General features: G+C 40.6%; 1 protein-coding gene across 1 annotated transcript in view; it reads left to right on the top strand.

The window, feature by feature from the left end:
• Positions 1-3139: 3139 nt before the first annotated feature.
• HINT3 (histidine triad nucleotide binding protein 3) overlaps positions 3140-14157 on the top strand; it is a 19627-nt gene continuing 8609 nt past the window's right edge. Inside the window, exons 1-2 of the mRNA XM_011985094.1 lie at positions 3140-3600; positions 13715-13877. Coding sequence (XP_011840484.1) covers positions 3400-3600; positions 13715-13877 — 364 coding nt within the window. The 5' untranslated portion in view covers positions 3140-3399. The remainder of the gene's footprint in view (positions 3601-13714; positions 13878-14157) is intronic.

Genomic DNA, 14157 nt, shown 5'->3' with positions numbered 1-14157 from the left:
CTTGCGATATGTCTGGTCCAGACGCTGCCTCATACAGAGCCAGCACCTGTGCAGGTGCCTGCCCCACCACAGCAGCCAGCGTGCCTGGCTGTATGTAGGGGCCAAACTGCGCGCTCCCTCACACACCCCTTGCTGCTCTGCACCTGGCTTGCCTTTGGCAAGTGTGGGATCTGGGCCGGCTGTATGAGCCGAGCGCAGCCTGCTGGTCCGAGTGGGTGGAACAAGCCCAATGGGCATGAGCAGAACTCAAGCAGAGAGGCTGCTGGCCACAGAGGTTTCCAGCTGGTGAAGCGCCACCTGAAGGATCTGTGACAATTCTACATGCAACACGTTCATGCATTAGAAATCATTATTATCTCCATTTTATAGATGAATGAACAGAAAACTTCAGTACAGGAAGAGAAATAATTTGTGTCTCAGCAGAGAAAGAAAAATAACATAGCCCAAGTTTTCACAGATGGTAAGTTGTAGAGTAGTCTGACTCCAGAGTCTGCTCTGAAGCAGGGCTCCTGCTAGCCCATATGGTACCCCTGTGAAATTAGCAAACAGCACTTGATTTCACAAGCAGATTTTAAGTTAGTACATTGTTATGGAACCGGAATGGCTGTTCCCCAGGAGGGTTATCCAGAACATCCACTGGCAGTAGTCTTGCCTGTGTACATACAAGTGCCTGTATTTTTGCCTGATTCCACACAGGACACATTGTCTACACAATTTTCAAGTACTTCATGTTGCTCCCCTCACTTCCATGGTGGGAAATGATATCAAGTTCAAAGTTGAGGAATGAGATGCAAGCCTTGGAAAGTCCCAGGTAAGTGAGAGAAGCAATCTCAGGTGTCTCTAGGAGTGCAGTCAGAACAGATGCAACTTATGAAGGTGCGTGTGCTAGTATGTAGGTGAATGATCTCGTAAGTGTATGTGTGTGGCCATATGCACCCAATGGGGGTTTATATACAAATCAGCTCTCCACTGCTCCAGAACTTAGCCTGGAATCTCCAGTTCTGTCTGTGCTTTTCCATAAGTTAATATATGTGTATGATATGAATCAGCACACTCTTATCTGTGGTACCCTTGCACACTGCGAAACCTGAACACTCTCATGCAGTGACCTTGCTCCTAACCATTCTTCATTAGAAAATTGTTAAATGTCTACCGACATGCAAAGCACTGTGTTGCGGGATAATTCAGGAACCAGAGAGACCAAGGGGTTGAGGAGGACTTCTTATTTAGGTGCACCGGCCCAGTCAGATTAACATCCAAAAAGACTGAGAGCTGAACAAAGGGTCAGGTTACCTTTTAAGCATTTCCTGGGGAGGGGGGGAGACCTATGCAGGGGGAAGCATATTACAGAAGCAAGAAACAAAGACAGTTATTTAATTGAGACATGCATTACATCATTTTTTACTTTTCAAGGAAGAACATGTTTTATGACTTGAGTTTATCTGTCTAGTGACCTTGCAGCTGTACAGCCAGAGAAACAGGGTCTTCACAATGCCTGGGAAAAGGAGAGATAAGGCTCAGTAGCCACAGACAGAAAAACAGGCAGTTAATTTTTAAAGGACTCCACCTCTTTTTCTTCCTCAGGGGGAATTGGGTTTTCTTACATACAACTGAGTTTTTGCTTACACATTCTTTACTTTCTTTTAATTCCTGTTCCAACTGTACTAGGCATTATGGAATAGTCACACACCCAATCTTGTTGTCAAGAAACATAATTTCTAACAGGATAAATATGTACATAAATAGCTATAAGATACAAAGAGACAAATCCTACAAGAGAAATATTGAAAACCTGTTAAATGAATTTGCAAGAGGATGTGGTTATTTCAGTTTGGCTAAAGAAAATTTCATGAACGAGGTAGCATTAGAGGGGTGGTTTGGCAGGTAGAATTTGGAGTGAAGAGATGGAAACAAGAATATTTAGGAGGGAACTGTGTGAATCAAAGCAGAGTGATGTGAGGGTGCAATACAGGCATGGAAACTGTGAATACCAAAATTTGGCATAGGTCTAATGTATTGATTCTGAACTCTGCCTTGGGCTGCTGAGGGGCAGTGAAGCTATTGTAGTGGTTCCTCAAACTACTGGCCAACTACAAAAGGGAATGAAAAATGTCTTGAATGTATATATATAACAATTCAAAACACATGTAACCAATTTTTATTACAATACAAATCCATTAAAAATCATTACTGAATTCCCAATTGGTTTGTTATGTATTTTCTCAATCAGCAAATACCAAGGGTATAACTATATAGTGAGCTAGTCCAACAAATGTTTTAGTGTTAAAAAAGGAGTGCTGTATGTCAAAAAGGTTGGTGGGTTTTAGAGATAGACAAATCTTGATCTTAAACTCTGTCACTATTAATTAGCTGTGTGGGACTGGGCAACTGAGTTTGTTCCTTCATCTCTAGAGCGGTGGTTATAAAACCAACCTTGAGTTGTTTGACAATTAGAGAAATATATGGCATGTTTTAGATGCTCAGCAAGTGCGAATTATCACAAAACGAAAAGCTGAGGTCAAATCAGAGTCCACCTTGAACACCAAGCTAAGGAACTAGTATTTTTTCTTTGAGTACATAGTTACTGAAGGTTTTGTCTGAGTGACAGGAAAATCAAGAAATAAGTTGGAAGGTGATCGCGTTGGTCTAGGTGAAGCATTATGAGGCACTGGCATTGAATTTCTGGGATATTTCAGACTATTAACTATAGGACTCCACATTTACTTGTACATGAGGAATGTGAGATTAAAAAAAAGGTCGCTATTTTGATCTAGCTGTTCTGTTAACAACAATAAAAAGTCAACAGAGATGTAAAGGTTAGTTTTGGACATTTTGAGCTTAAACTACAAATTATCGTGGCTGAAAATGCAGCAAACATGATGTTTGTTGAAAACAAGGCTTTAGGAATTTTGCTCATTCTTTAAAAACCTACAAATTTTAAAAATCAAACTTTAAAAAACTTTTTTTTTAAAAAAAAACGGCAGCGTAATACAATATTTGGACACGCTATATACTATGGGCTTTGAAGAGAGCCTGTCCAGAAGACCCAACATCCTCCCTTATGACAGACGCTCCCGCGCCTCGGTGATGTCACCACGACCCGCCGCTCGCTCTGCGTCTTGGCAGACGTCGTGCGTCCTTACCAACGAGGCGCAGGGGTCAGGACGACTCTCGGCAGCGCCATCGCTCGCCCTCTAGTGGCAGCTGGTTTTGAAGTCGGCCTCAGGCTTTGAAGTTCCCCACCGCTTCTCCTTCCCCCTCCCCTCAGCCTGGATCACCGCCCAGCGTCAGGCGAAGGGGGACGCCTCGAGGTAAAACGGAGGAGGTGCCGGACGCGGAGCCTGTGCGGCCCGGTAGCCCTGGAGAGGCCAAGACTCTAGGCCGCGAGGGGCGGGTGCGATGGCGGAGGAACAGGTGAACCGCAGCGCCGGCCTGGCCCCTGACTCTAAGGCCTCGGCGACTGCAGAATCTACGGTTTCCTCAGTGGAGACCCCTGAAGCCGCTGCCAAGTCACCGGAGCCCAAGGATTACGACAGCACCTGCGTCTTCTGCCGGATCGCGGGGCAGCAGGACCCGGGCACTGAACTCCTGTACTGCGAGGTGGGCGGCGAGGCGCGGCCGGGGGTGGGTGAGGACCTCGCCGCCCCTTGGAGCTCTGGCAGGGAGGCCTAGCCGGTGTGGACCGGGTGCAGAGGATCCCGATCGCTGCTAAGCTCGCCGAGGCACGGCTGCTCTGTATGGATGGGGCTCGGGGGAGCTGGGGATACGCCCACTACGGGCCTTTCTGCCGGGTCCAGGTGCTGACGACAGACGCACACCTAGGAGACGGACAGGCACTGGCTCCAGCGGTATCTTTACTGTTCCGAGGGGCAAAGAGTGAATGACAGGGCCGAATGCTTTGGCCTGTGTTTGCAGGTACCCAGGTAATTGGTACAAATAACATTTTGTGGCCTCTGCTTTTATTACAAGGATTCTCCCCCACCTTCAAGATACTGATTTTAAATCCTGCACACTCTAATACCGATACTCATGAGAAAACTAGTAGAAAATAGGTAATGATAATTGTGAAAAGCTATTTGTTAGATTGGCAGAAAATAGGCTGGAGGCAGTGGGTCTTAGGTCAAACTGTTACTGAATTGCCTCAGAATTCCACTGTCAGTTGGGATGCGTGGACATTTTCAGAGCATGAAGACTTTGCCCAGATGTTTTTAAATGGATAATCTGGTACACACTTTATTCTGTTGGTTTTACTTGCCCATATAGAAACAACTTTTTGAGAGAATTAACTCCAAGATTGTGTCTTTTGTAGTCAACATTCCTTTATTTTTAAAAAATAAATAGAATTCCTTCTAAGCACCTTGTTTTGGAGGTTGTTGAGCAAGATAAGGGACAGTCTGTGTCTAGATTTTACAGTCTAAAGGGCGGAGTGTATACAGAGGAGGTAGCCAATTAGGATGCCTCGTGCTGTGGTCAGGTGATTTTACAGTATTTTGTAAGCTTATGGGAGGAGCATCTAACCAGATCTGAAGAATTAGGGGAGACTTTCCAGAGGAAATGAGACTTGAAGAAATAAGTAGGAGTTGATCACATGAGGAAATGGAGAGAATAATGTCCCAGGTAGAGAGACCCCCCGAGAGGTTCAGTTTGTGTGATAGAAAAGCGAACAGAAATTGTCTAGTGCGTAGAGTCTGAGAGGATGAAAGACGAGGCTGGAGAGGTAAACAAGGGGCCAGATTATTAAGTGTGTTGGAATTCATGTGAAGGAATTTTGTCTTTAGAGCAAAGTGAAGCTTCGCAATGTTTAATGGTGGGCTAGGAGGAAGATGTTGCGGAGTTATAGGAAGGAGTTTGATCTTTGAAAGGTCATTCTGGGATCATTGTGGAGACTGATTTGGAGGAGACCAGTCCGGAGGTGTGGAGACCTGTTAGAAAGCTATTAGAGTAATCTACCCTGATGATGGCCTGAAATGAGAATGTGGTAGAGGAGATTATGAAAAGTATATCAATTTAAGAGATACAGTATTCAGGAGGTAAAACAGGCAGGACTTGATGGATACAGGTCAGTGATTCTCAACTGGGGGCAATTTTGCCCTCCCAGGGGATGTTTTCCAATGTCTTGAGATACTTTTGATTGTAACAACTTCTGGCACTTCTGGGGGTTGCCTCTGGGACCTAAATAATGGGTAAAAGCCAGGGTTGCTATTAACTTGGTACAGTGCACAGGATAGCACAGCCACCCACCCGCCCCCCGCCATCAACACACGCACATAAAACAGACTTATCCAGTCCTCAAAATGTCAGAAGTGCCAAGGTTTAGAAACTTTGATTTAGATATAAGAGAATAAGGAAAAGAAAGGGGGGGAAGTAAAAGATGATTTCTGGGTTTCTGGCTAGGGTAAACTGGTAGTGGTACTACCATTTCATTAAGATCAGGAACACAGGAGGAGAAAAGATAGCCAGGGGAGTGGTGGGGAGTAGCAAAACGATGAGTTCAGCTATGGAGTCATGGAGTTTGAGGTGAGTTTGAGCCATCTAACTAGAGATGTCTTTTAAATGGTTGGATAGTCTGGCGCTCTGTAGAGGGATCTGTATCTCTAACCCAGATTACAGGAACTGTCAGTTTATAGATGGAAACTGAAAAAGAAGGGAAGTGATGAGGTCACCCAGGAGGTTAAAAAGTGAAGGGGAGGCCTACACAGAACTCTGAAGAACACTAACATCATAAGGGACAGGCAGAGGAAGAGGACCTGAAAAGGGAAGAGAGAAGGAACAGAGAAATAGAAGGAACGCTGAGAAGGCCAAGAGAAGGGAGTATGTCAAAAAGAAAGGAATTATCAGCAATGTCAGCAGCAATATCAGCCTGCCTTCATCCTCAAATCTGGGTTAGGTGACCCTTGTATGTCCTTGCAGAGAGGCCAAGTCAGATCAGGACTGGTTGTGTCCCCAAAGTGATGTTCATTGACCTTGAGGAGAGCAATTTTATGAAGTGGTAAAGCAAAAGGCAGATAGCAGTTGATTGAGAAGAACTTGGGAAAGGAAGGAGTGAAAACAGCAAATACAGACAACTCTCGCAGGAATTTGGCAATCCAGGGGAGGAGAGAAAGGTAGTGGTAGCTACAGGAGAAGTTGGGGATTAAGAGAAAGCTTTTAAAACAGTGAAGACGTTTGTGTGTTCAAATCTCATGGGAAGATGCCTATAGAGAGAGGTTTAAAATGGCCCGGGAGTAGAACGTTGCTCCTGGGAAAGAGGAAACTCATTCCTCACTGTCTGTGTGCCAGGTACTGTTGGAGGCATGGGGATACAGCCGTAAACAAAGCATGCAAAACTCCTTGCCCTTATGGCACTTACATCATAGTTGCAGAAAAGGATAATACTCAAAATAGTAAGTACAATTTATAGCTTATTAGGTAGCAGAAAATAAAGAGGAAGGGGATGCAGTTTAAAAATTTTAGTCTGGAAAATCTGCACTAAGCAGGTGACATTTGAGTTAAGCCTTGAAAAAGGAGAAGGAGCAATTATATGGTTATTTACAAGTAAAAGCTTTGAAGTAGCTCCTCTGAAGGCTGGGAGAGAGAATTAGGGAAACAAGGATTGTTGTACAGCGGGTCACGTGAGGTTGAGGACATTCGATTTCAGGTCATGTGAGGTTGAGGACATTCAATTTCAGGTCACACCAGTCTGCTCAGTTGTGTGATTCTCTACCCACTTTCCAGCAGCAGCCTAAGGCTGGGATTACACAAGGTAGGCAGTTGTATTGACCTAGGGTTGGGGTTTTGCCATGTGGGTGTTATAGAAGTGTAGTAAGACACAGTTAAGAAGTTATGGAGCCGGGCGCAGTGGCTCATGCCTGTAATCCCAGCACTTTAGGAGGCTGAGGTGGGCGGATCATGAGGTCAGGAGTTTGAGACCAGCCTGGCCAACATGGTGAAACCCCATCTCTACTAAAAATACAAAAATTAGCTGGGTGTGGTGGCAGGCACCTGTAATCGCAGCTACTTGGGAGGCAGAGGGAGGAGAACTGCTTGAATCCGGGAGGTGGAGGTTGCAGTGAGCCAAGATGGCGCCACTGCACTCCAGCCTGGGTGACAGAGCAAGACTCTGTCTGGAAAAAAAAAAAAAAAAAAAGAAGAAGAAGTTATGGCAAGCAAGTGGCTGAAGTGGTAGACCTTGGAATATATGCTGAATAGAAGGAAGTAAAGACAGCACCTGACAAGGGGAAAGAATACGTACACCAGTTGTCTGTTTGCAGGCCTCTGTTGTACTGACCCATAGAGTCAGGAGGGACCTAGTTCTGCCTCTTCAATCTCCCTTTATTTTACTAAATATAAAAGTAGGCTAAAGAGAGGTAAAGTGCATTTTCAAACTCAGAGTTCACTATTTAGTAGATCCTTAGAAAGTGCTTTTAAATTTTGTATTCTGCAATTCCAATAATGAAACTCAAGGAAAATAGATACTGGTAGCTCTAGAAAGCTTTGTCTAAAAATAGTCATCAAAAGGGGTGGGATCCAGACTTCTATCACATCCAAGGTGAGAATTTTTCTTGGTTAGGAACAAAGTAAACAACATGAAGAGCCTGGGGATATTTTCATGGTGGAAATAAGACATAATCAGTACTTTGGACTAATTTACACCCTAAATTAGGGAAATAGGGTGAATATATACAATAGCCCATTGTCAGTAGAAAAACACAAACTGCTTTTTTTGTTTTCCCATTCAACAGCAATCAACACAGAACACTTACGTGACCAAATGTATGGAGGTGTTCCCACACACACCAAGCAAACAATCAGTTTTGCAGCAGACACCAGCTCGGTGTCCTCCATTGCAATTCTTATACTATCTACCTGGTGATAGCATCAGATCCCACGGGTTGCAGACTCAGTCCCCAAAACTGGCCTGCCCTTCCCACCAGTTGCAAGTCCAGACCTCTGGAACTTCTGAACGACCAGCTTGAAGTTGGGGGTCCCACGACCTTCTCTTTGGGTTCCAGAACTTGCTAGAGTGGCTTGCAGAACTCAGGGAAACACTTAGGTTTACTGGTTTATTATAGAGGATATTCCAAAGGATGCTGATGAAGAGATGAATAGCCCTAAGTATGGGGAAAAGGGAGCAGAGCTTCCATGCCCTCCTCAGGCACGTCCTCTCCCAGGAGCCTCCATGAGTTCAGCTATCCAGAAACTCTCTAAATTCTGTTCTCTTAGGCCTTTTATGGAGTCTTCATTGGATAGGCCTGACTGACAATTCTGTATTAATGTGACTGGACAAAAAGGGTATGATCTAATACTGGTAGACTGAGTCGAGAAACCCAGCAAGGCCTGTCCAGATTCTTCTTGGCCTCTGTGTGCAGCTTTCCTTCCTCCAGGGTATGAGGCAGAATCCCTTCAGAAATGAGAGTCTCATGATCCACAATCAGAAAGGTCAGGGAAGATTATAGTCCTGACTTGGGCAAGTAAAGGGAGGGCAAGAGAAGGTCAGAGAGATTGAGAGAGAGATTCTTTTTCTGAGGCCTGTCTCTGAGGCCTAAAGTGCCTCAACATGATTAAAAAAAAAGACTGTAACAAGGGTATTGGGAGTTATGAGCTAGGAATCATGGACGGAAACCTATATATATATATATTACACACATATCCATGTAATACAGAACATAACATACATATATGTGTATAATAGTGCTCCCAAAAGTTGTCTATCTTTTTCAGATTGAATTTAAGATGACTTTATGTACATGAGCTCACTCATGAAAGATTAAAGATTAATCATTTTAAAAAGAATAATTATATAACGTAATTCGATGGTTTATATCATACATTCATATATTCATTCAAATATATTCATTGTAAACATTTAGAAACTGTTGGGTTTATATAAAGTGTAATTTAAGTAGAAAAGAGAAAAATTTCCATTTGGAAAAATTGGAGTTACCAGCATCATGACGGGTTAGTCTGGCAAGCCTTTCCAGCAAAAGCTATAGAAGATTCTTCACTCCATAAACCTCCATATAGTGTTGTCTAATTGTACACTGCAGATTTAAAACTAAGCAAAGGCTGAACCATGCATTCTCAATGGGGCAAATGACACTCCCAAAGGGGTGAAAATTGGTTTTTGGTGGTGATGGGGCAATGTCTTACTGTTTCGTGTATGAGGCACAGATATACATAGAGTAAACAGAGAGTATAGCTGTGGTATTAAAATCTCATGGAGATGGGATTGGGGAAAAAAAGTCTTAAAAGGCTCATTAGATAAGCAATAATGAAAAAGTAATTGAGTAACACTGGACTAGAATTTACCTTGCTTGGAACTATACTGAGGAAGTAACTCAGTGTCAATTTAACTTGAACGTTGTCCCCATTCTTTAATCAAATTTTGCCTAGCACCTTAGATGACATGATACTGAAATGTTTTTTCAAATGTTACTTTTAACATTTGCTTTAGATGTCAGTCAGGGTCCAGTTGCTGGAAAGAAAAAAAAAAAATTATAGTTACTGAAAGCAGAAATTGACTTAATGTAGGGAATCATTTGCTTAAAAAACTCTTTAGAAGGGCTGGTAGAGCAGGTTCTAGAATATCCTTCAGGAGTGACACCCAGACCAGCACTGCAGAACTGTTTATTGGAGAGCTGCTTTCCCTGACACAGTGAGGAAGGCAGGAGTCAGGTGGCTGCCATTAGAACTTTAACCTCAGAAAGATGCTTCTTTAGTTGTGATTCAGAGATAAAGAAGCAGTGTGACTGCTACTTGTAAGTGATATTTCCAGTGGGAATGCTATTGGCATTTTGCGTACAACTCTACTTTGTTTTGTGGGACTATTTCTCCTGTTGCAGGATGGTTAGCATCCCTGATCTCTGTGCACCAAATTCTAGCAGTATCCATGATCAAAAGAGCATCTATGTATTTCCATCTCTGGTTGAGAAACATGGCTTCAGAGCCACACTCCATCTGCTGGGTCCATGCTGGCAGTTTTTTCCCAAGAAAAAAATAGATGTCTTGCCATTCTTGATATCCTTGAAGCTAGTGATAAGGTATTCAAAAGGGGGAGGGGGAGAAAGATAAAAGAAAGAAAAGAAAAAACCTGTCTTTGTAGTCTTAGAGCTGGCCAAGTTTGGAAGATGGATGATAACAGAAGCAGCAAAAACATGGCTTTTTGATTGGCAAGATCTAAATTCCCTCTGGGATTTTTTAGCTTTTTTAGTTCTGCATTACAGAAAGCACAAATATTTAGAATGGAGGTTGAGTGCCAATCTGCCCTATTTGGGTTTTCAGATTTAAAGAAATCTGAAACAGTTATTTGTTGTGTTTAAATTGATGATTAGTGTCAGTGGTGAAAATGAAGTCAGGACAGGCTAGCTCTTCCTCTCATCCATGTATTACCAAAAGGATAAAAGTTGGTTCTTCCCTGGGGTGGAGCAGAGGTGGCAGGGGAAAAACATTTTTTATTCTTTTTATATGTAAAGCATAGGTATACCATACAGAACATAAACATATATACAGTGTATCTGTGACATTAAAACATCATGGGAGGGGGCAATCAGAAAACGTCTATAAAGGCTCCTTAGGGAGGTGATAATGAGAAAAGGTTGAGACACACTGATCTAATTCAAAAATGGCCACAATTACAATTTAAGAAGGCGTTTTGCAAAGAGAAACTGAAAGATCATAGAAAACCTATCTCTGTTCCTGGAAAAATACCTGAAAACCCAAATGACACACCATTTTTTAAGGGATAGAGGAGGGTGTATCTGTAACTTGATCTTCTATGAAGCATCTGTCATTTATTTATTCAGCAGTTTGGCAGGTGTACTTTGTTATTCACTTGGAGTTCAAAGATGAATATGGCATGCCCCACACTTGAGGAGCTTTCCTATGATCCAAATTCAGTGCAGGAATAAAAATGCTCTTTTAGTGGATGTCATTAGGGATGGATAGTCAAAATACTGTATTTTTAAGTCACTTGAAATCATTCTTTTCTTTGAATGGAATGATTGTGCTACCAAAATGACATACAGTTAGGTTCATTTATTGTTGTTTGTTTTTTATTTTTAGGGATTGCTTTTTTTTTCTTGTGAAGTGTGAAGTATACATGTTAAATATTTACATGTTTTCAGAGTCCAAATTGTAAAGCAAGGTACATTTGGAGAAATCTAGCATCCGTTCTCTTGTCGTCTCTACCATGTTCTCTTTCTCCATAAGAAACTTTTAAAAACTTTTTTGTTTATCTTTCCATTGTGAGTAAATAGGTATTCACATGTCTGTATTTGTATTTGTCTTTCTTGTACACAAAAGATAGCTTAACCACTCTTCTGCTCTTTGGTATTTTTAGAGAAAGCTTGAATATGTTTTGGAAATAATTTCATATGTATATGAAAATCTTCCTCATTCATTTTTAGAGCCACACAATACTCCATTGTGTGGATTTGCCATAATTTATTAAACCAGTCTCCCAGATGCATTATGAACGTTTGGTTTATTTTTCAGTCCTTTGCTGTCATGAATTATGCTGCAAAGAATAGTTTATATATGCGCGCGCGCACACACACACACACACACACACACACACACACACACACATCATTTCATATTTTTGCCAGTGTATCTGTGGAATAGGAGGATCATTTTTCTTAAGATGAACTATGTAAATGATGTCTGGATCAGCAGTAGGAATGGGACAAAGGGTGACATCAGAGCTAGTTTCAATATTTCAGAAAGCTTCATGAAAATCTAATTTAGTCAGGGTGCAGGCTAACTAAAACATCGAGTTTCTTTATTTTTGAGAGGAATTTTATCTATTCCTGGTGATGAGAGTCATGTCGATTGGTAGTTTTTATTAGGATTGGGATTGGGTAATTAATTAATTAAAATTGGGAAAATAAATTATTGGTATATGAGAGTTAGTAACCAAAACCTTTCAATATAGGGGTTGGAAGACAAAACTAAGCATTTTGGTTCATTCTTATGGCTAAGTTATGCAGTATGAGACAGCAGATTTTTAGGAACCTCTTTAGCTTTTCTCCTACTAGCCATTAGACTGGCACTTGCTAGTTCCATTAATCTAAAGAAGTGTTCTTCCTGCTGTGAGGTAGACTACAGCTACATCATCTCAAACTAATTCTAACCAGGTTGTATTCTGTACCAGAAAGAATTGCCTCTGGAATTTGAAAAATTAATGCCATAATTGAGGGGAAATAAAGATATATAACATTGTTGTGTTATGAATCAGTCTGGGAAGTACGATTGTGGCAATTTTCTTGTACTAGATTTAACCTTCAATTTTAATTGTTTCTGAGCTGGAAGTATTAAAGAAATAATGGTAATCCCAGCACTTTGGGAGACTGAGGCAGGAGGATCGCTTGAGTCCAGGAGTTTGAGACCTGCCTGGACAACATAGGGAGACTCCATCTCTAGAAATATATATATATGTAGCCTGGCATGGTGATGTGCATCTTTAGTCCCAGCTACTTGGGAGGCTGAGGTGGGAGGATCAACTGAGCTCAGGAGATCGAGACTGCAGTGAGCCATGATTGTGCCACTGCATTCCAGCCTGGGCTACAGAGAGAGATTCTATCTCAAAGAAAGGAAAAAAGGAAAATTTTAAACAATCAAAAACATTATAGTCCTTGACCTTATCCTTTTCTAAAACATACCATGGATATCAATTTTTAATTTTAATACTAGACAGAAAAACCATAATAAAAATGATAGAATTGGATTAAATTGATATATAATTGTTATGTTTGTTATCTTAGGATAACCAGGATTACTGGAATGGATATGACGCACTTGTTTGAATTGAATTTTGGCTCTTGGAATGGAGAACTGTTGAGCAGTATTGCATTCATGGATTTTTTTAAGGGAAACTCTGCTTATACTGATTTTAATTAATTTTTATTTACTATAAAGTGCTTATAATTATAAATTAATTAAAATCAGTATAAGATACTAAATAAGATATTCACTATCAGATACTTAATATGGTTATTTAGCGAATATAGATTTTCTCTTAGGAAAATTTGAAATTCAAATGTTAATGGGTTGAAACATGCTCTTCTTCCTCTCCTTTTCTTTTTTCTGTAGATTACTGTGCGGAGCAATGTAAACCAGAAAACTGATGCCATACATGTATTGTAGTGGGCCCATAAATTAGTACAATATACTGGAATTTGTTTCAGCATTTCGATCTTTTTAATACTGTAAAGTGGCAAGTAAAAAAGTATTTGGATATAATTGCTTTAAAAAATTGTTTAAAAAATGCAGTCCCTGAACATGTAAATGCTAGCTGATGTTCTTTTTGTAGTTGAGGAAAATGCTGTGTTGGGAAAAAAATTAAATGTAGAAAGGAATTTATCTATCTTGCTGTGATTCTGTAGCCAAACCTTAAAAAATATGTATCAAGAGTGAAAAACTTTAGGGTAGGGATAGAGAAATGTGTAATGAAGTAATAAACTCTGAGATTATTGGTAATGAAGCTTTAGTAAACTTTACTCGTAATTGTTTCTCCAAAATTGACTTTATGTATCTTTTTTATTCTCTGGAATAAATGAGCATCTCATGAAGGAACTGTTATGAACTTAATGCATAATTATAAAATTGCCCAGTGGGGGTTAGGTGTGATGTATGTATCATTTCCCTGTCAGACTGAGATTAATGATATTTAAGTCATGCCAGAACAGCATTAAGAAATTCTTTTTAAAAATTTACTAACAAATGTTTTTTCCTTTAGAATGAGGACCTAATTTGCTTCAAAGATATCAAACCAGCAGCAACTCATCATTATCTTGTGGTGCCAAAGAAGCATATTGGAAACTGCAGAACTCTAAGGAAAGATCAAGTAAAACTGGGTAAGATGATGGCAGTATTCTTCATGTTTATATCATCTTCAGTTGGTATCAGTGATGGCAGTGAAGATTAAAAAGAAAAGTACTGTAAAAAAGGAGCACTATGACTTTTTGAAATTTTCACTATAAAGAATTTTAAATTCATTGAAAAATAGTACAATACTGATGTATTCATTATGCAGCTTCCACATTTAGGAACTCGTGGACAATTTAAAAAAATATATTAACCTTTTCCCACAGTGATTTTGAAGCATATACTAGACATCATGCTATTTAACATTTAAACTGTTCAAAAGATATATTTTTATGTCTTTTTTTTTTTTTTTTT

Source organism: Mandrillus leucophaeus, unplaced genomic scaffold (assembly GCF_000951045.1).
Source record: "Mandrillus leucophaeus isolate KB7577 unplaced genomic scaffold, Mleu.le_1.0 Scaffold1067, whole genome shotgun sequence".
In the NCBI taxonomy this organism is placed as follows: domain Eukaryota; kingdom Metazoa; phylum Chordata; class Mammalia; order Primates; family Cercopithecidae; genus Mandrillus; species Mandrillus leucophaeus.
This window is presented reverse-complemented; position numbering and strand designations above follow the sequence as displayed.